Below are 20,908 nucleotides of genomic sequence, written 5' to 3'. Positions count from 1 at the left end.
TAACACGTTTTTTGTTTGAAAACGCATATTTTTCTCCGTTCACACACAGACGCTGTTTCCGCCGTCACTGAAAACGTAGCCTTCGCCTCTCCAAATCAGATGAACGCCATTTTGGCATCGCAGCGTGGACCGTGAAAGCGGAGGCTTTTCGAAAATGTCGCATCCATGGCAGGCCACTCAAGATCTTCTACTCCAAATCTTTTTGGAGCTAGCTGTGTGGTTTGGGTGACAGGCAAATTTCACGCCAAGGCTTTCAGAAACATCCTGCACAATTGTCGGAGAAGCAAGCAGTCCCAATACTTTTTCCCATCCAGTGGATCTACATCTGTATTGCTGTAAAGCTCGTTTTCACAATGTGCGTCGATTAGAATCGACTGTTTCTCGCTACCGGTACGGGCTGAGAGCAAATCCCTAGTGCCATGCTCACACTGCTTTATTCTGACTTGCTCATGACTCAGTTTTTCAATTCAACATGTCCCCCTATTGCCACATGCATCTGGTTTGACATTGCATTATAAAACTGCGGTCCTGTCAGCTCTCTTACAAACTGTTGCTCATGTGTGTGTTTGCAAGCAAGTCAGCTTTTTTTGACATTTATGAGGCATCAGTCTGCACAGTGCTGACACTCTCTGTGCACACGTGTCGGCCAGTTCTGTAACGATTGTCAAAATGGTACCACCGTATTAGAGACATTTCTAAACAATTGTGAGTCCCTGAAAATAGTCACAAATATGAAATTTGGCTTGCATGTGGATTTAGAGCATCTTGACAGATGTAGATCTGTTCAGTTTAGGGGTAAATACGAAGGCACAGTAGAAAAGCACACCACTGGACATCTGGTTGAGATTAAAGGTGTGGAACAGGATCCTGTCGAATGCATGAAAAGCAAGTGAGAAAACAGAGACGGTGTTTATTAAAATTGTTCAACATTTTCAACTGAGATATACAGGAATCTACCAGTCTGCTATATGTGCTTCAAAATGAGAGCAGATTTTAGGACATAGTATTGTAGCAGGAGATGGGTTCTAGTTTAATGGAGATATGTTCTAGTTTTAATGGAGATGGGTTCTAGTTTAATGGAGATATATGTTCTAGTTTTAATGGAGATGGGTTCTAGTTTTAATGGAGATATGTTCTAGTTTTAGTGGAGATGGGTTTTAGTTTTAGTGGAGTTGGGTTCTAGTTTTAGTGGAGATGGGTTCTAGTTTTATGGAGTTGGGTTCTAGTTTTAATGGAGTTGGGTTCTAGTTTTAATGGAGTTGGGTTCTAGTTTTAATGGAGTTGGGTTCTAGTTTTAATGGAGATAGGTTCTAGTTTTATAGAGATGTTCTAGTTTTAATGGAGAAGGGGTTTAGTTTTAATGGAGATAGGTTCTAGTTTTATAGAGATATGTTCTAGTTTTAATGGAGATGGGTTCTAGTTTTAATGGAGATATGTTCTAGTTTTAATGGAGATGGGTTCTAGTTTTAATGGAGATGGGTTCTGGTTTTAATGGAGTTAGGTTCTAGTTTTAATGGAGATATGTTCTAGTTTTAATGGAGATGGGTTCTGGTTTTAATGGAGATGGGTTCTGGTTTTAATGGAGATGGGTTCTAGTTTTAATGGAGATTTCTTTTTATGGACTTTCACCGGACACGCCTCTATATTTATGCTTGCATATGGTGTCCTCATGGTGTTCGGAGGTGTGCAGTATTTTTTTTGTTGTTTTAACTTTTATATATATATATTTTAGTAATATATTTGTAGCAAAATTATATGGAAAAAAGTTTTTGGACAGCTGGCCAACATCCTATTCCACATTTAGTCCATATTTGCTGTTAACAACCGCCACCCTTTTGGGAAGATGTTCCACTAGATGTTGGAGTGTGTGTGTTGAGATTTGTGTTCATTCAGCCACAGGGGTGTTGAGCCAAAGTTCCAAAGTGGAAATCCTAAAAGATTCCTATAATCCTAGGCTAAAACCAGTAGTCTGTGATCCCTGGTTTGACATGTTCACTGGCAGCCTATTCATGTCAAGAAAAACATTAACACCACAGATTGTTTTTGTTTTCTGCTAGCTACCATTAGAGCGAGCACACGGGTCTGAACGTGTCACTGATTGATGAGGTAAAACAAGTCTTTTTTTGTGTGTATGCATCAGATTTTTGACTGTGCTACAGTCTGACGTTATGACGACCGAGATCCTACAGTGTGACATGGGGAACACGCACAGACTGACGAGCAACAGTCGCGAAGAACTGTTAAAAATCGCACATTGTTCGCTCGGCTGTAACGAAGTCAATGTGAACCGTTACTGTACTTAAGTATCTTTTTTACGTATCTGTGCTTTACTCAAGTATTTCCGTTTAGGGACTTTTATTTTTAAGTCAAATATCATACTATTTACTCAACTACGTTTTGCGAAATCAGTCTTTTTTCTTTTATTTATGAGCGCATAAAAACTTTAGTATTTAATTTAAGTATTTAGTATTTAAGTATATAAGTTTTAAGGATGTACTGCGGCTTTAAATGAGAGCCCGGAAAAATACCACGAGAACAGCGCCACCCCTGATTATATAATATAATGGCTACAATATGAACATTATAGCTCTAATAAATCATAGCACTTTGGATTGTGTACCTCGTCCATCACGGTTGCACACTCACCAGAGTGACCAGTGATCTTTGCTACTTCCTTCCAAGCTTTCATTTTCTTTTTAAGGTCTTCATGCACATTTAGTCACTGAATCAGGCTTGGGGGATTACATTTTTTTTGTTTTGTTTTTGCCAGATGTTAAATGAGAAATAACTGCAGGTAGGAAGTTTTAATTGGGGAACAGGCCACAAAATGTTGAACCACTACTAGCTACTTGTTTGTATTTTGGACAACCAGTTGAATTGAAAATTTGTTAGAAAATATTGTGTGCAGGTACAAAATTAACCCCAAATTGAATGGAGACTCCACAGGCTCTGCTTTTCGTTATTCATGCATCCTGAATCTGCCACAGCGTCCAGGCTTGTCCACACTAACAACCCCTCACGAGGCTCGTCCTGCTCAGGACTGATCTAGTTCACGTCTCGCCGCTCCATCATATAACCTCGGCAGCAGAAGATTGTCCCCGTGAAGTCATTAATGTCCCAGGAAAAGGAGCGAGACGAGATCACCTTCATTTTCAGCACGTAATCTTTTCGGCCATCTTCTCTCTTTCTCTCTATCTTCCTCCCAGAGGCGTTCATATATCCTTTATGGCATGGCGGTACTCTCAATCGTCTCTTTGGCGGATAAACAAAAGAAGGATGGCAGAAATGAAAGGAGTGGGGTCCTGTGATGCCCAGGTGTTTAATCTGTGCCAATTGCTTTTTTTCTCTCACACGGTTTTAAGGACCTCCCTTTTAAGCTGCTCCCTGATCTCCGTAATGAGGTGTCGGCGAAGCTCAGCACTCCTTTTGATGCCACAATCAAAATATTCCTCTCCTTATTAGAACCCCGTCTTAAGCAATAACGGCGCCCTGTGCGCGAGGGTGCATTTCTCTCGTGCAGGCCTCCAGTGCAGCACCACAACCAGAGCGTCAGTGGTTCCTTTATCATCTGAACGGGTCCTTTACGTCTCACAAGGCGGGGTTTTTTTGTCGCAGATTTCATACGGTAATAAATAATAAACGCGGAGATCTTCCTTTTATTGCATATTGACAATGTGATTCTCCACAATATTCTCGAACCTTGGAAAGCAGGTCTAACATCAGGAGCTGAAGACACCGAAGGCTGTATTTACAGGCAACGTTTTTTTTTTTTAAACAGAATACATTTCTCCCGATTCAGAACGAGCTCTTTGCACTCATTCGGCTTAGAACTCAGAGAGCCGGACCACTAAACATGATCCATCCTTTTTCTGGAGGGAGTTCTCATCCAAAGGTTGACCTCTAAGATAGATGGAGAGAGAGAGAGAGAGAGAGAGAGAGAGAGCTGCTGAGCAAGTACACGAAGAATATATATGAATCTCCAGGGAAGATGTTCCACTAGACTTTGGAGTGTGCTTATGGAGATTTGTGCTCATTCAGCTACAAGGGCTTTACTAAAGTCAGGCGATGTGATGGTAAGGAGGACTGGGGTTCATTCAAGCTGATTGTGGTACTGATGTGGGTGAGGTACTGAAAGTCAGGTACTGATATAGGTGAAGTGAGGAGGCCTGGAGAACAGACTCTATAGCAGGAGATCTTCCACTCCAGCCCATGTAAAGCATATCTTCATGGAGCTGGCTTTGTGCACAGGGGCATTGTCATGATTTGGGTCTCCTGGTTGAAGTGAAGGAAAAGCATAATGCTAGATCCAAAGCCATCATGTACATTTGTGTGCCTCTAATTTGATGGTAACAGTCTAATGGCAATGAAATCACCAAAAGCTATGAGTAGGAAACTAAAGAAAGGTCCTTCAATTCTTTAACTCAGTGCATCAAACACATAATTTGCATAGGAAATCTTCCACTCACCTCTGCAGCCGAAATCATGAGCCTCCCGTCACTAGTGCCGGGGTTGATCGGCGTGTCTGTGACAGATGGGGCCAGATGTGTTGTGACAGCATGGGAATGAAACAAGCCCTGGCCCCATGATGACCTGTTGGTCTTTGACTGGCTGAGAAAAAGAATTCTATTACTGTTCATGTCAACATATTTTGTCTCTTGGGTTTTTTTTTTTCATTTCATGCTTCTATTTAAAGTTGATGGTCTACAGCAGGGGTCTCGCCATCCCTTTTTTCTTCGAGTGTGAGGTTTCCTGAGTGAAAGGGCTTCTTTTTATATTATATACATGAGCCCAATTCACATCCGATTCCGCATATATCTTCCACTCTTCTGGGAAGATGTTCCGCTAGATTTTAAAGTGTGGTTGTGGAGATTTCTCAGATTTTATTTAGCCACAAGGGTGATGGTAGTCAGGTACTGATGTGTACTGGGAGGAATTGGAGTGCTGACTACCCAATAGGGTTGAGGTCAGAGCTTTACAGTAGGCCACTCAAGATCTTCCAGTCCAACCCATGTAAAGCAGATCTTCATGGAGCTGGGATTGTGCACAGGTGCATTGTCTTGTTGGGTTTGGGTCTCGTTAATCCAAAATCATCCTATGTAATTGTGTGCTTGTGTGTGTGTGTGTGTGTGTGTGTGTGTGTGTGTGTGTGTGTGTGTGTGTGTGTGTGTGTGTGTATATATATATATATAATCTCCAATATAACTTTTGGACTTGAATCTGCATCCTAAGCTTGCGCTTGAATGCAACTTTAAGAGTCTCCATGACATTTCAGCTCCTGCTCTGGCTGTTTAATCATTGCACAGGAACAAAACAATTAATGCATACAGTAACGTATCAGGAATCCAGCGTGTTTAAACATTAACCAGTGAGTCGAGATAAGTGTGCGGTCGAACCCTGGATAAAAGAGCCAGGAAGGACACGTTAATCCAACAACCCAATTCCGTAACACCGTTTATTCATCACCTTTATTCAATAAAGTAGTGCAGTGTTTTCTAGACGTGCATATTCACAAACCCCTCCATTTGCATATTTTTGGTGAAATTGAGGTTGTTTTTTACAGCAATTTATTTTGATTGACACGATATGTTTAAGTTTCAAAGGTCATTGTAGAATCTTCTTTAAAAAAAAATTTGTTTTGTGATATTTTTCTTGAATTTAGCTATCGGTCATTTGGAGCTGCTGCGTTAAACAACACTGCCCCCTGGGGGAAGAGTTCAAGGAAGAGCAAAGATGAAAGGATCAGTGTGATCAGTGTAGCTTTATATGTTTGGTATAAAAGTAAAAACAAGAAGCCACTGTTCTTGAACTCAGTGCACTGAAAGACATTTTTTTTCTACTTTGAAACTTTTTATATATATATATATATATATATATATATATATATATATATATATATATATATATATATATATATATATATATCTTTATCTTTTTTTTTTTTTTTTTTACAACCAATAACTAACAGCGATCCGAAGAGAAAATTCTTTCTTTCATCCTTCCCGTTTTATCAGACGCCGAAGCCTGACCCTTTGTTCTGCGTTTGTTTGTTTTTTTCCCCGGCAGGTACCACAAGACAGCCACGGGAGGGGGAGGTTCCCGGCGTCGACTATAACTTCATCAGTGTGGAGGAGTTCCGCGTTCTGGAGGAAAGCGGGCTGCTGCTGGAGAGCGGGACCTACGATGGTGCGTAAGAGTGTGTGGGAGAACAAAGATCAGCGATGTGGGCTAGTTAGCGAGTCGCTGTTTGCCGAACACAAACGCTAACCAGGCCCTCGGTCCATCTTAAAGCGTATCTCGAGATGAAAGCTGAATGGTGCGAAGCCTTAGAGGCATTCGAGCTCCTAGAGGTAGCAGTAAACCTGCTGCAGGTTTCTTCTTTATTCTACATCATGCTGGTTTGTTTGTTTATCTGCGTGTGTGTGTGTGTGTGTGTGTGTGTGTGTGTGTGTGTGTGTGTGTGTGTGTGTATATATACAGTGTGTGTGTGTGTGTGTGTATATGTATGTATATGTATGTATGTATGTGTGTATATATATATATATATATATATATATATATATATATATATATATATATATATATATATATATATATATATATATATATATATATATATATACACACACACACACAAACACATTTGAGTTTGAATAAAGACTTACATGTCCCTGCCTCACCGATAAGCAGGTGTTGAGTAAAACAGCACTTCTCTAAACCCCATGGTGGCTCAGGAGGACGGGTTAATGATCCTTCCATGAGTCATGAAAGCGGTTTTTTTTTCCCTCCCTATAAAAAAAAAAAAGCACACTTTAAAACAGCGAGAAAAGGAAATCAGGTCGACACAGAGGTGAGGTCACAACTGGATGCTTTCGGACAGGATCCGGGTTCGTCTCCGTGACTGATGTGCGCTTTCAGGTCTCCCGGTATTTCAGTACTGAAGGATAATTTCACAGCAGCTAATTCTGGTCAATGATACCTCGTCTTTCCCCTGAAATTAGTTCGGGATGCCTCTCACCCTATATCATCCTGTCTTCTGCTTTTTCTGCATGGAAGAGTATTCATTTAGTTTTTTTTTTTTTTGAGGCTTGAACTTAATTAAGGTGTTTATGTTGTGTAACGTTTCCAGAGGACGTCTGTAGCAAGGCCTTCTCTCTTCTGGCCTAAACTCAGAATCACTGACATACCATTGTTCATATATATTGTCCATGAATTTATGTATTAATGATTCCCAATAGCACATTTGTCTTCATTTCAGAGCTTTTCTCTCAGGTGTGCTGCTCCTAGGAGTGTCTGTTTACGTTAGAGTTTCTATCCAGTCAGATTTCAGCCGTCACACATCGTAGATTCAAGTACATTTTGCTCAAAGCACCGGGGCCATCCAGCAGGTGTCCCGTAACATTTCCGCATCCTTTGATTGGGACGGTCAGAGACTGCATCTGTGCATGTGCAAACTGAACAAGCTCAAACATACTGTATTTCTGTGGATCTAAGAGCAGTTTTTTTATGCTTCGACGTGCTGACGGAGGAGAAGTGATTGAGAAAAGCCGGAGAAAACATTTCAATAGATTTGTTAAGCTTTTTCATGAACCATTTATTCAGTTGGCTTTTTCTCCTTGTAGAATTTGCACAAAAACACCCAATTTTCCCAGGAAAACTGTCAAACAAATGCACTAAAATGCATGGAAGTCTCGGGGACATTTTGTGAGGGACATTTAATACGGATGCTTTTGCTGGACGTGATGTATGCGGGCGGTGCAGGTTGTGGCTGCAGTGAAAGGAGACTTGTTTTTGCTGTATTAATGCCGTTTGTTCTCTGTATGAGATTCCTGTGTGTGATGCGGCGCTCCGTTATACTGCGTCTCTCTATAATACTGATGGTTTCTACAGCCAGGGGGTCATAATGATGGTATTAAGAGGTGGACTTGTTCAGGGAGGACGCCACTGAAGCACTGGGTGTGAAATGCACAACCTGCGACTTGTGGAAAGGATAGATGTTTATGATGGACATAGCTTTTTTAATCATGATTCGTTTTTTTAAATATTTAGGTCACATGACCATCAGCTGAACATGTATGTAGGCTGAAGGTGTGTTAGAATCTTGATACTGAACAACTCTGGAAGATCATGTATTTGTGACGATTTTTTTTTTTTTTTTACTTCCTGGAGTGAATTTATGTGGGTCTTTTACAAAATTTGGATGGGATTAGTAACAATTGTGATCTCAGCCACACATTTCTCTCTAACACTCCATCCTGGGCAGGAGCTCATACGGATGGATGTCCTCAATTCTTCTCAAACTCCTTTATTCCCTTTGAGACTAAAGCCGGAGCTGTGGGAATGTTCAAACCCACTGGATTATGTGTGCAGGCGAGAATTTCTTGGCCTTTATAAAAAATAAAAAATAAATCACCCGGGCTATGTTAGGAATTAATGGATTGCAGGGTGGTGGTCCGTTCTGTGCGTTTGAAAGAAAGAAAGGGGCTTTTGATCATCTTTTGACCTTGGAGGATCATAAAGAAATGAAATGCTTAAAAAAATAATACAGAGCATTTTGGATTGACTTCCTGATGGAGTTGAATCACATTTCAACAATTTCTGATTCATCAATGAGTCACTGTACAGTAATTGATGGGTTATAACAGGTGGGGCGGGCAGGGGTGGGGGTTAACGGGGGATTATCAGACATGTTTCTGGACACTTAACTTCAAATGGACCTAGCCTCATGCAGAGGGGTATTGCTATGGATCTCCTTGTTTAAGTGAAGGGAAAATTTAATGCTATACAAATTGTTTGTCTCCAACTGTGTGGTAAAAGTTGATGAAGGAACCAGGTATGGCTGGAAAAGTCTGGTGTCCCAATAATTTTGGGGTGTTTTTTTTCCCGTAGTGTTAGCACAATTTAAACTCACAGAAAACCTTCTATAGGGTTTATGCGTAATATCGCTGCTTTTGCTGGAGATGATGTAGTGCGGCTGTGGCTGCAGTGAAAGGAGACTTGTTGAATTGTGCGCATTGGGTTTCCTGCCTTATTAATGCCATTCATTTTCAGTCTGTCACGCGGCGCTCTGTTATACTTCGTTACTGTGTAATATCGATGGTTTCTATTGGTCATAATAATGGTATTAGGAGGTGGATTGATTTGGGCAGGACACCACTGAAGGCCTGGGTGTGAAGTGCACGGCCTGCCAATGATACAAAAATGCATGTCAGTGTTCGATTCACTTTCAAGTTGATTCCAAGTCAATTCACTCAAACTAATCAGATTAATGCGACCATCCTTTTCGAACCGAATCAAATTTAGACATAATCCTGACATTTAGCTCCTTGAATGCACTCCCTTGCCTTGTCTTCCATAAGCTGTTGTAATAGGGTGATTTAATTAATTTTTCCCCGAGAACTCTTTCACATTATTCCACGTTTCTCAGCGAAAGGAAAAGGTCACAGCTGACTCCCAACACTCCTGACCCTCGAGAATTTCTATTCACATTCCAGCGTAGTCAGGGTTTATTCACCGGCCGCAACGTTTACCATATAAACCAGCCTCGTGAGTGCTCTCGAGTGTGTGTTTGTGTAAAAGAGAGAGAGAGAGAGAGAGAGAGAGAGAGAGAGAGACATGCCCATGCCTCTTATTTAGCGTATTGCTGCCGGAATTAGTCATACTTCCCGTTCGAGGTCTAAATAATTTATAGGGTCATTAGCAATCCATTCATTCGCAAGGAGAAACACAAACAAACGCGTGTTTTTTCGCTCATCCGAAGGTCAAGCCGGATTCGCTCCAGTGCCGCGCTTTCTGACACTCGGTGTGTTTATGCCACGCAGAGGTCAGTAATATATTACTGGACACCCTGCTGGCTACTGCATGAAAAAGAGCTCCAGGTGGTTTGTTTCTTTCTTGTTTTTTTTTTATTCGTTTATTTATTCCCTGAACTTTGAGGCCGCTGTCTCAATATAGATCTGGAAATATATTTATTGCACTGCTAGAATAATATCATCCGATTTCTTGGCTTCATGGACGGTGCATTTTTATAGAGACGTAACTGAAGCTGCATCCGATTTTATTTCTTTTTCATCGCATCAGTCCCACGCCCCAGACAGCGAAGTCATTGGATAGATTAGAAGGAGTTCAAGCAGCAGCATTGGTAGCGTCGGCGGGAATTATTTTTTCTCTCGAACTTTTTCCCGCCACGTCCCATTCGTTATTGTACTTCAGTAGATTTTTCAGGTATCGGTTCTTTTCACTATTTTATACTATTTCATTTTTTTTTACACAAAAATCTGTACTTTCCACTCCTTACATTTCCAAACCAGACTCTATTTGGTGACAAGATCAATATTTCTTCTTTTCATTGCGCACCGTTTTCTGCCCGTCGACCTGTTTCTTGTCATTGCGCGGCTTTTTTCAATCAACCACTGGTGTATCATTTCGAGACTTTCACGCACCACAGACGGAGGCTAGTTTACAAAGCTAACAATGAGCAGGCCGAAGGTAACAAGAAGTCTGGGGTCAACGTGGATGAGACCGAGTGAGTCAGTGATGTAAACATGACCGAGAACATCCTGATCATCATCTTCTCTCTGCTTGTGTTCTATATGGTGGATGTTCGGCCTGAATACATTCGTTAGGTAACGAAATATGAAATTCCTTTTGAATTAATATATTACTACGATTTAGGGTTCAGTTACCAGCGTGACACTGAAACAAGTAGTAGTAACGATTACTTTTTACTGAAGTCCATGTCGGAGCTCCAAAAAGTGTCGTCAGTACTTCGGCTTTTACCAGAGTGTTTAAAATTTATGAGTATCTGCACTTCTACTAGAGTAAAAGATGTGTGTACATTTTCCATCACTGCTGACAGGAAGCAGAAGCCAGTGTGTGCTTTTGCTACCGAAGCCGATCTGCCTCATGGTTCAACAAATGCTTTCCTGCTCACCATGACTGCAGAGTGCTGACACTGACTTGACTTAAAGAACAATCGCTAATGCGTGATATGGTGTTTTGAAAAGCATCGGCCAAAGGGATAGATTTAAAAAAAAAAAAAAAAACACATCTGCTGTAGAAACCGTCCTGCTGTCACGTGGGAAAATCCCACATGATCAACAGTTTCTTAAATACTCAAATCAGCTTGCAGCGGTCAACGAGATCATTTTTTCTAATTCCTGCGATAACCAAAGCTTGTGTCCTCTTTCAGCAAGCAGCATATTTACAGATTCTTTGTCAGCCCAATTAATTCCGCACCAAAGCTTAGCTTAGCTTTCCATGCTTTTAATGAATGATCCAATAGACCCTTCAGGATTGACCGATGTTGGATGTTAACGTTTGTTGCCGAGTTGATTATTGAGTGATTGGCATTCAAATCTTGGCAATTTTAATAGAGATTTTGGTCGATTTGAAAATTGCAATGATTCCGCAAGCCTTTCGATTTTACTGCAGATTTCGTCCTAATCAGTGACATTACAGATTATCTCAGATCGCTTTTTTTCCCTCCCGTCCTCTCCGTTTTCCTCCTGTCCTGCGCTCGTGTTCACGGATGACTAATGGCATGTTTATGGGCGATTCATCACACGGTAGACTGACTCGCAGAAGCCTGCTAGCCGATAGTGCACGCCATCCATGATGGAGACGTAACCAGTTAAAGGTGTCGTGCTTCCTCATATCTCCGTTCAGGTGTGATGGATGGACACATACCAGGCTGTTAGGCTGTGGCAGTAAAGAAGGATGATTCGGACGTTCTAGAGGAAATTAACGTTTTGTTCATTTTCTGTTTTTTTAAACCGACTCCAGATTTTGTGTCTAAAAGTGCTAAAAGTGCCCCCCTCTCACTTTCTCTCTCTATTTTTTATTTATTCATTTATTTTTTACTTTTTATACCTTCAAAATACATGCTGATGCATTCAGAAAGGTGGCTCAGCAGTGTATCAGCAATGTGTCCTCAATACGTCCAAGATGCTCCTAGTGATGCCACGCCCACATTTACACAGTCACACACATACAGTACATCTGAAATCAGGTCTTTCAAGAATGTTGCACTAGACACTATTAAATCAGTAAGGTTTAGGTTTAGACTCATGATCACGACTCAAATTTCTCGCCGCAAACGGTTCTGATTATTGTCCATGATGCGACGATGCTGCCTCTAGAACATGCTCTTATGCTGAATACACCTCAAAATGAAGCGCCAGAGGAAACGATGTTTGTCAAGATCATGAGAAAATGAAATCGTGAAAAAAATATTAGAATGCGTGGCTTTTTAGAACTTTTAGACACAACATCTGGAGAGAAAAGATCGCATAAAACTTTGAAAAGCGGCCAGGAAAAACTACCCGAGAAATCATTAAACAGAAACCTGGACAAGGTGGCAGACTCATAAGGAAAACTCTTGTGGATAATGGGAAAGCCGTGGGTGGGATAATTAATCATTATACAGGGGATAAAGAGTGAAGACAAACAGTGAAGAATCATTTAGATTTGGTGGGGTTTTTTTTAGTTTACAGCAGCAGGTTTTGCAGGTCTTTGGGGGAAGTTTAGGGATTGAGGTGAAATGATCCCCAGTACAAGATTCCATGCTTTCATGCCATAGATTCAAACTAGAATCCAAAAATAGATCCAAAATATAGGATGTTAGCGAATTAGCGAAATTTTAAAGCCAGTTCTGCTCAACGATGACTGAAAAACGCACAGGCAGTCTGACAGGCAGCACGAGGTGAAATTAAACCGTGTAACCGTGGTAACCGAGCGAGGCTGTAATGTTATAATAATGCAGCGTAATGACCATTTTAAAGCGCCTTGAAAGTGCTTCCACAGCCGTATAAAGACCTCGTCTAAATAAATCCCCGTCACACTGTTTTTCCTTCTTTCACTTTTGTACTCGCGCGTGATAACGCCGCTTTGTAATTGAATTCCTCGTCCCCTGACGCATCCACGCAGCACTTGTCAGCCCCGGGTAGTGTCAAGAGAAGAGCAGAGACCTCGTAATGCCAAGAAGAGCAAAAATCTCTTCTTTTAAGACGTGTTTGCGCTTTCTGAAGCGTTGGCATTCGCAAATTTTATTTAGAACGCTTTTCTTCCAGGTAGAAGGGGCTGTAGGGAGCCTCCTACAGGCTGCTGTAAATACAGGCATTAATAAAGCAAGACACATACAAACACAGAGATCGGGATGCGCAAAATTATTGGGCAAGTTTTGACAGGCAAAAAAAAAAAAAACACTGCAAAATTTTATTAGATTTTAATCATGAATAGAATTAGAAAGTGAAAACGATACCTGTTCACTTTTTATATCGCTTCATATACTGTATTATTTTAAGTCACATTCGAAGATTAGTGTGTCCTGAATTCTGGTTTGTCAGATTCGCCGCTTATAGAGTTACCCATTATACCAAACACGAGATTCCAGACGCTTGCAGTGCTGTGAATTAGTTTTAAAATTCGATTTCGGGGAGCAACGAGCTGCTGTGTCTCAGCACGTGAAAGCCGATCTTAAAACGCACCACCGTGATGCGCACAATCTGTTCTCCGCTGCAGGTAATTATTACGGCACCCCCAAACCCCCGGCCGAGCCCAGCCCCGTGCAGCCGGACCTGGTGGACCAGGTACTGTTTGACGAGGAGTTTGAAAACGAGGTGCAGCGCAAGAGGACCACCTCGGTCAGCAAGATGGAGAGGAAGGACAGCGCGGCACCTGAGGAAGAAGACGATGACGAGAGGCCCTCGCTCGTGAACGGACTTACAGGTGAGATTCTTATTTGTTGTATTTTTAAACCGTAATTGTCAGTTTTCAGATTTCCGTTCTTGGCAGGCAGGATCGAAACCAGCTCTTGTTTGAGTGATGAGTTTGAGTTTTGGGTTGACACCTTTGAGTTAGCAAGTCATCAAGTCGTGTCCACACGCCGAACTTGCACTTGCACGCATTTCTTAGATTTACCCACCATGCATATGCATAAGTAAATGTTTTGAATTCAATAATGAATATGAAAAAATTATAGTAACAATGCTAATAATAATAAAGCAATCGTTCAAAAAGCTACCTTTTCATTAAAAATGCCATCTCAGTGTGGACGGAAGGCCAAAAACGGAGAGAAAAGTAAACGTATTCATGGTGGACATGGCCTGAGGGTGCTGAATAGACAACATTCAAGTAGCTTGAGGTGAACACTTACCCCTCTGAACGCGTTCTCCGAGACGGAAAAAGAATGGCTTAGCAGCCCCCCTTTTACCGAACGACATAAATTGCCTTCAGATAACCAGAATTTCACTTGCTCACATCCTTATCTTGTATATGTCCGTCCACTGCTAGTTCCTGAAGAGGTACACGCTTATCTGTTCTTAAAAAATGACTCTAAATAACAGCGTCTGTCTCTGCGAGAGAAAAACAGAAAGCGATGCATATTAAAATTTGAGACTGTGATGTAGTGTGATGGATATTACACACCTGATCTCAGACAGGGCTTTAGCTCTGTGTCAGGTTTTGTCAGGCTGCCAAGCTTTGCTCTTCAACAAGCTTCCAGTGGAGCTTGTTAAGCGTTTTGCTGTGTCACGTTGGCCGATTTAGAGCCGAGTGTTTGAGCCAAGGACACGTATTGCTTTCAGTAAGATTAGAAGTAGGGATGAGGAATGAATACAATTCAAATGGGGTGTCAGTGTGCTGTGAAGTATGGAGTGGAAAGCAGCGTCTTGCAGAAATTCTCACGTGTCAGAGCAGTACGGTTTTAAATACGAAATCTCTCGCAGTTAGTCGCTTTAGTACTGAAATCAGGCTGGTGTTTCAGGGCTCTTTTTTGTCTAAAGGCTTCAACTCTGTTAGCTTAGTCCAGAGCATAGAAAGATTTGTAAAAAATAAAAAAAAAAGGTTGCATGCAGACCGGGAAGCGTCCTGCGATACCGAGCCCAAAAGGACTTGCTACGAGGTACTCACGTGTTCCACATGTGGCAGGAGGACGGCAGGACTGTACATCTGATCAATTGTTCCACATGTCGTTCACACTTCGGCGCAAATGCATGGGGATTTGATAGGACCAAGTGAGTCCTAGGCACCCTAGGCAAGACTCCCATTGTCAAATCCCCCCCAAAGCCCCCACCCCACCCCCCATGGTTTCGCCCTCCCAACACATTTAATAATCATTGCAAAATTGCCTGAATTCAAGTATGTAAGAATATACTGTATGTTAAACTTCAGCAGAGAAACAGGTCAATTTAATTGAGTGAGGGCGGCGGCGAGGTAAGGGGTGCTCACCGGCGAGCCCCGGAGCCCCCCACAACTGGTTGTGCCCTGGAAATTTGAATATAAATGAATTATGTTAATTTATCCCCGAAGACAAAGCCTGGGCTGACTGTGGCAAGGAAAAACTCCCTTAGATGGTATGAGAAACCTTGAGAGGAACCAAAAGCAGAACCCGTTGACACCAAGAGTTTGATTATAAATCATTTAACAATTACAAACCCCAGAGAGTGAGAAATATCATGAGCACCGGAGTGTGCGATTGTATAATACGGTCAGAAGGACATTACTCATAGTCATTTGGAGTTGTGGAACCAGGAGCTCCTGAGCAACTCATAAATTAACTCAACATCTGAGATCATTATCGATTCAACACAAACTCCCCCATTCCAGAGCCTTTAAATGTTCAATGATGAAGAAACAGCATATGTCGAATGGTATTTTGAGTATTGATTAAGAGGTTGTTTATCTTTAATGTCTGTAATCTTCATGAAGGAGGGGGATCCAACTGGAGCTGGTAGATCTCTAGATGGTTCAGGATCCTATTGGCGTCACCATTTTCTCTTTGAAGGTCCAAAAGGACACGAATGAAGCTGGCCTGGACTCCGGATGTCTCGGGATGTCTCGGGGTGGGTAGAGAAAGAGAGCGGTGGGAACCCTGGGCATGAGGTGGCATCCTGGATGGGTCAAATGCAGTGTATCAGGGGAATTTAATATCACCAAGCCCCACCCTTAAGAATGGTCGTGGGTGGTGGAACAAACCCAATACAAAGCCGTCTGCACAGAACTCCACACAGATGGATAACCCAAGCTCTCAGGTTCAAACCAGGGACACAGTACATTTTTGTTCCCCACAAACACGAAGCATAAAAAATTAAGAGCCAGCAGCTGCAACCTACAGCCCGAGCCTTTTCCTAATTTCTCTAATGATACGGACATTAAAATCGCATTAGCTTCATGCTCAGGATATCGCTACGACAATACGTTTCGAGTCACAATCGTCCACCTCAGTGCCGAGTGATCATGAACATCTTCATCCTCGGTGGGAAGAAAGTAGAAATTAAGGCGTCTTAGGGTGGGCACTTTAGTGACACTTTGCTCAAGTTTGGATGTTCCCTTATGGACCTATTAGTGGGTCGTGTGTGTGTTTTGAACAATGGCGAAGGACAAATGGACACAGCGCATATTGAAAACATGTTCTGGAGGTCCTGAAGTGTGGCTTTTCACAGACGCCAAGATGAACAAATCCAGACTTTCTAAACAGATGATTTACTTAGGACTTTAATAATTTACCTTTTAACTTAAAACTTCTTGAACTACTGCAGCACATGGAGATGTTTTGTTTTTGATAGAGAATATAAAGCACTCTTATAAGTCTATACACTATTTGGACAAAAGTATTGGGACACCTGGCTTTTCCAGCAATACATGGTTCTTTCCCAAACCGGCCCCCCGCTGTATGTGATGTCTTTGGATGCGTTAGCATGAAAATGCCCATTCAGTTCAACTAGGAGACCCAAACCTGTTCCAATACCCCTGTGCACCAAACCAGCTTCATCAAGATATGCTTTACATGGTTTGGAGTGGATCTCCTGCTATAGAAAAATCCCTGAAAACCCTATTGAACACCTTTGAAACGCTGACTGCACCCCCAGGCATCTTCACCTCACCTACATGACTTTACTCACACCCTTGTGGCTGAACAAGCACAAATCTTTGCAAAGACACTCTAATATCTAGTGGAACATCTTCCCAGAAGAGCGGATGAAATTCGAAAGGCTAATTGGCACTAATTGTGGGATGCTCAAAAAGCACATACCATACTTATCACCAGGTGTCTGCAAGGTGTTTTGGTGATATGAAGTGTGTAAAGTAAATATCTGGATGTATTATTTAAAAAAAAAAAAAACAACAAACATTTGGACCAGTCTATAGAGCACCAGTGCAGCATATCACCCAGGTAAGGTGTTTCTCTCGTTATATAACTCGGCGTATGATGCGGTTATTCTCGCACAGGTTTTGAGGGATGGTGCAGCGCAATGGAAACCCACCTGATCTCATTATTTCCCCTGTTGTTTGCAAAAGTTTGGGTCAAGTTTTCTTCACCTTTGATTCACTGCTGCTGTTGTGTACTTTTGAAACTCTGGTCGTGTGTATGTCAGAGATTTGCATCCGGAAGAACCGCCCACAAGACCTGGTGCAGATGGAAGGCCGGGTAGACTGATCAAAGTCTGGCATTACCACACAGACATACAATCTCTCTATATGTGTTTTTTCCTTCTTCTCCTTTCTTGCTCTTACTCTCACATGCACACACACACACAGCCTCTATATTCCCTTGCAGTTAAATCCGGGAGGGTTTCGATCCCAGCTTTTTCTGCGAAAGCACCGGACAGCTCTGTCCTCACCTGGAACGCCTCCTGCCATGCAAATCTTCTTGTTTTGTTTTCCTGTATCTATCTTTCTCTCTCTCTCTCTCATTCTCCCAGCCAGTAACAGAATTGATATGCCGTGGTGCTGCTTGGTGTAGAGATGCACCGTGTACCTGCATCTTCTCACCTCTCAGGACGTTCCTTCTCCTTTTATTCCTGTTACAGATCATAAAGAAGGCACCGATTGGAGGCAGACCGTCCCGAGTTACACGCTGCCCGGCAATGCCATGGACCTCGGGGCTTGGAGCATGCTGCCGGCGGACGAAAGCCAGGAACCGTTGCCTAAGAACTGGGAGATGGCCTACACCGAGACCGGCATGGTCTACTTCATAGAGTGAGTGTGCATCTGTATCAAATTAGCCTTTCCTTGTTATAGTGTTGGTTATAGTGTGAGCCAGCGAGACTTCGAGTTTCGGAAAAAGCAACTCTACAGTCTGTAACGCGTTTAGTTTTTGAAGGTTTTCCATGCGGCACACGTGGACCTTCTGCTCGTCCTTCATTCGGGTTCCTTCATATCGCCTGCGTCAGATACTAATAAATAAATCCTGCTCATGAAAAGGACAACTATACTGTATGGACAAAAGTTTCGGGACACCTGATTCTTCCAGCAACATCTGGTTCTACTTTAAATTGTTACCTTAAACTCGGAGGCACACAGTTTGTAAGATCAGAATAGAAAGAAAATATCAAATAAATATACATAAGTTATAAGAAAATCTAAATACGTATATTAAGTGATAAAAGCATATTATATTATAAGATGTCTATGATTGCGATAGCATGAAATGTTCCCTTCTCTTAAAAGCCTGTGCATAAAGCCAGCTCCATGAGCATTAGATTTACACGGGTTGGAGTGGAAGATCTTCTGCTGTAGAGCTCGAAACCCTATCAAACACCTTTGTGATGAATGTGAACACTGACTGCACCCCCAGGCCTCCTCACCTTCTCACCACTACCTGACTTTACTAACACAATTGTAGCTGAATGAGCACGAATCTCCACAAATGCACTCCAAAAAGAATCCAGTGGAACATCTTCCAAGAGTTGAGACTACTTTAAGAGCAAATTGGGACTAAATGTGAAATGTGATACTCCCTCCCCCCAACACCACCACCCCCCACCCACCTTGACGCTCACCTTCTTGTCGAAACTCGGCTTCCCGTACCTACGTTCTAATTTGCAACAAGTAAATAAACACGCTTTACCGACCGAGCGAGTTTCACATAGAGCCGAGTTAAACAGCTATAAATACCCCCTTTATAAACAGGGCGGGGCAGGAAGAGCTGAACTGCAGCGGCCAGGGGGATCCGTGTCGACAGGCCTGCAGCCTCACAAAGCCGAGACGTGTTTTACATGATACCTGGAGCAGATGCAAATGACCGATAAGAGAGTAAAGACAGAGAAAAGAAGGAAATATCGTCCCTCCTGCAAACAACATGCCTCATATATGTGTAGTGTGGTGTTTTTTTTTTTTTTTTCGTCCCCGCCCCCCCCTTAATAATAAAACCCACCTGTTTTTTGAAAAGTTAAATATACTCTACATAATGCAGTTTACGCTCCCCTTCATATTCTTAGTATCTCTTAGTATACAGTCTTTTATTTACCGCTTTATCTATGTAAAGCCGCTTTGAGACAACGTTAAAAGTGCTGTACAAGTACAAATGAATTGAATCGCTTGGAATATTTTACACAGGGTTTCTGTGGGGTCTTAAAAAGAATCAAAAAGAGTTTCAAATTTGCTGTTTTGGGTCTGAAATCATTTCAAACGGGTCAAGATTTTTGATTAAATTAGATTTTGTGAAAACCCTGTGTATAGTAATCCATAACTGGACATGCTCTTGCTAACAGGGCGATAATGAGTAAAAAAAAAAGCCTGACTAGAGGTCCTGTAATAGCAAGAAGTATTTGATTTCTTTCATACAAAAGCAGGTAAATGTTATATCAAAAAGATTTTAGTCAGTTTACAGTGAAACCTACCGCTAGAGCTGGTATAAAGAGTCGTCCCTCTCTTTCTTCTCTCTTCATGTTAATAAAACCTTTCCATCAGCCTCTTCGTCCGACAGCAATGATATAATATAGAAAGTGCAGTTACACTGTATAATTGCTGTGTATAGTTTGTTGGCATCCTGCAGCTTTAATGTTCACAGCTGTGAGAAATTCCATCTGAAGTGAACTGTGAAGCTGCAAAAGAATGGAAGGGGTCGTGTATCATCAGTACCTCTCTCTCTCAATCTCTTTCTCTCTCTCTCTTTCTTTCACACTTTCTTTTTCTTCTCTTTGTCTTCATCTGCCTGTTTCTCTCTCTCTCTTTCTCTTATGTCTTCCCTTTTCTTCTCGTTGTGACTGTCTATCTGCCCCCCCCTTCTCGCATTTTCTCTGTTCTGTCTTTCCTTTTCTTCTTTCACTCTGTCCCTGTATGCCTTTCTCTCTCTCTCTCTCTCTCTCTCTCTCTCTCTCTCTCTCTCTCTGATTCTTACTTTCTGTCTCTGTCTTACTCTTCTCTCTATACCTCTATCTCTACATGTCTGCCTGTCTCTTATTTCTCTTTTTCTTTTGTTGTTCCTGTCCATCTGTCTTTCTCTTTATACCTATTTCTGTATGTCTGTCTGTCGTTCTGTCTGTATCTCTCTTCCCTCTTGCTTTTCTCTCTTCCGATTTTCCTTTTCTCTCTCTCTCTCTCTCTCTCTCTCTCTCTCTCTCTCTCTCTTTCTCTGTTTGTATTTCTCTCCATGTTGCTCTTTTATATGTATGCCCATCTGTCTGCCACTTACTTATGTCTTTCTTTTTCTTGTTGTGCCTGTCTATCTGTCTTTCTCTCTAAACCTCTCTCGTCACCTCTCGTTTTTCTATCTATTGTTTTTCCTCTTTTTTTCTCTTTCTATGCCTCTCTCTCTCTCTTTCTCTCTCTCTCTGTCTGTTTTTCTTACTTTCTGTGTCTTTCTTTCTCGTTTTGCCCCCTCTCCCCCACTCTCTTTCCCTCCTTCCCAATAATAGAGGAAATAATTATTCTGTTCTTCTTTCCCATTGGGCCTGAAAGGCTGGAGCTTACACTGCTGTGTACTGAAGACCGCTCTACACCTGTCACGCTCACTTGATATTTCAAAGTCGTTTCTTTCTAATCAGACACCTTCTCCCCGGGGAGTCACGTTTGAAGCGCTGCCTCTTTAAACACGTGCTTTGAGGGAGTTTTTGAAAACATCTGGGGAGTCTGGCCAGCTAATAGCCAATCCCAGCTTTGAGCAGCGCATCGATAGTGCCTATTGTTT

The 20,908-nt window shown here is 41.9% G+C and overlaps 1 protein-coding gene across 3 annotated transcripts in view; it reads left to right on the top strand.

The window, feature by feature from the left end:
• The window catches only part of magi3a (membrane associated guanylate kinase, WW and PDZ domain containing 3a), a 129,997-nt gene that overhangs the window by 77,071 nt on the left and 32,018 nt on the right, over positions 1-20,908 (top strand). For all 3 annotated transcript variants that reach the window (XM_046869206.1, XM_046869209.1, XM_046869207.1), the window contains 3 exons: positions 6,064-6,183; positions 13,519-13,725; positions 17,808-17,976. In XM_046869206.1, the coding sequence (XP_046725162.1) occupies positions 6,064-6,183; positions 13,519-13,725; positions 17,808-17,976 (496 nt within the window). The remainder of the gene's footprint in view (positions 1-6,063; positions 6,184-13,518; positions 13,726-17,807; positions 17,977-20,908) is intronic.

This window comes from Silurus meridionalis, chromosome 16 (assembly GCF_014805685.1).
Source record: "Silurus meridionalis isolate SWU-2019-XX chromosome 16, ASM1480568v1, whole genome shotgun sequence".
NCBI lineage: Eukaryota > Metazoa > Chordata > Actinopteri > Siluriformes > Siluridae > Silurus > Silurus meridionalis.
Note: the sequence above shows the minus strand (reverse complement) of the source record. Positions and strands in the feature narration are given on the sequence as shown.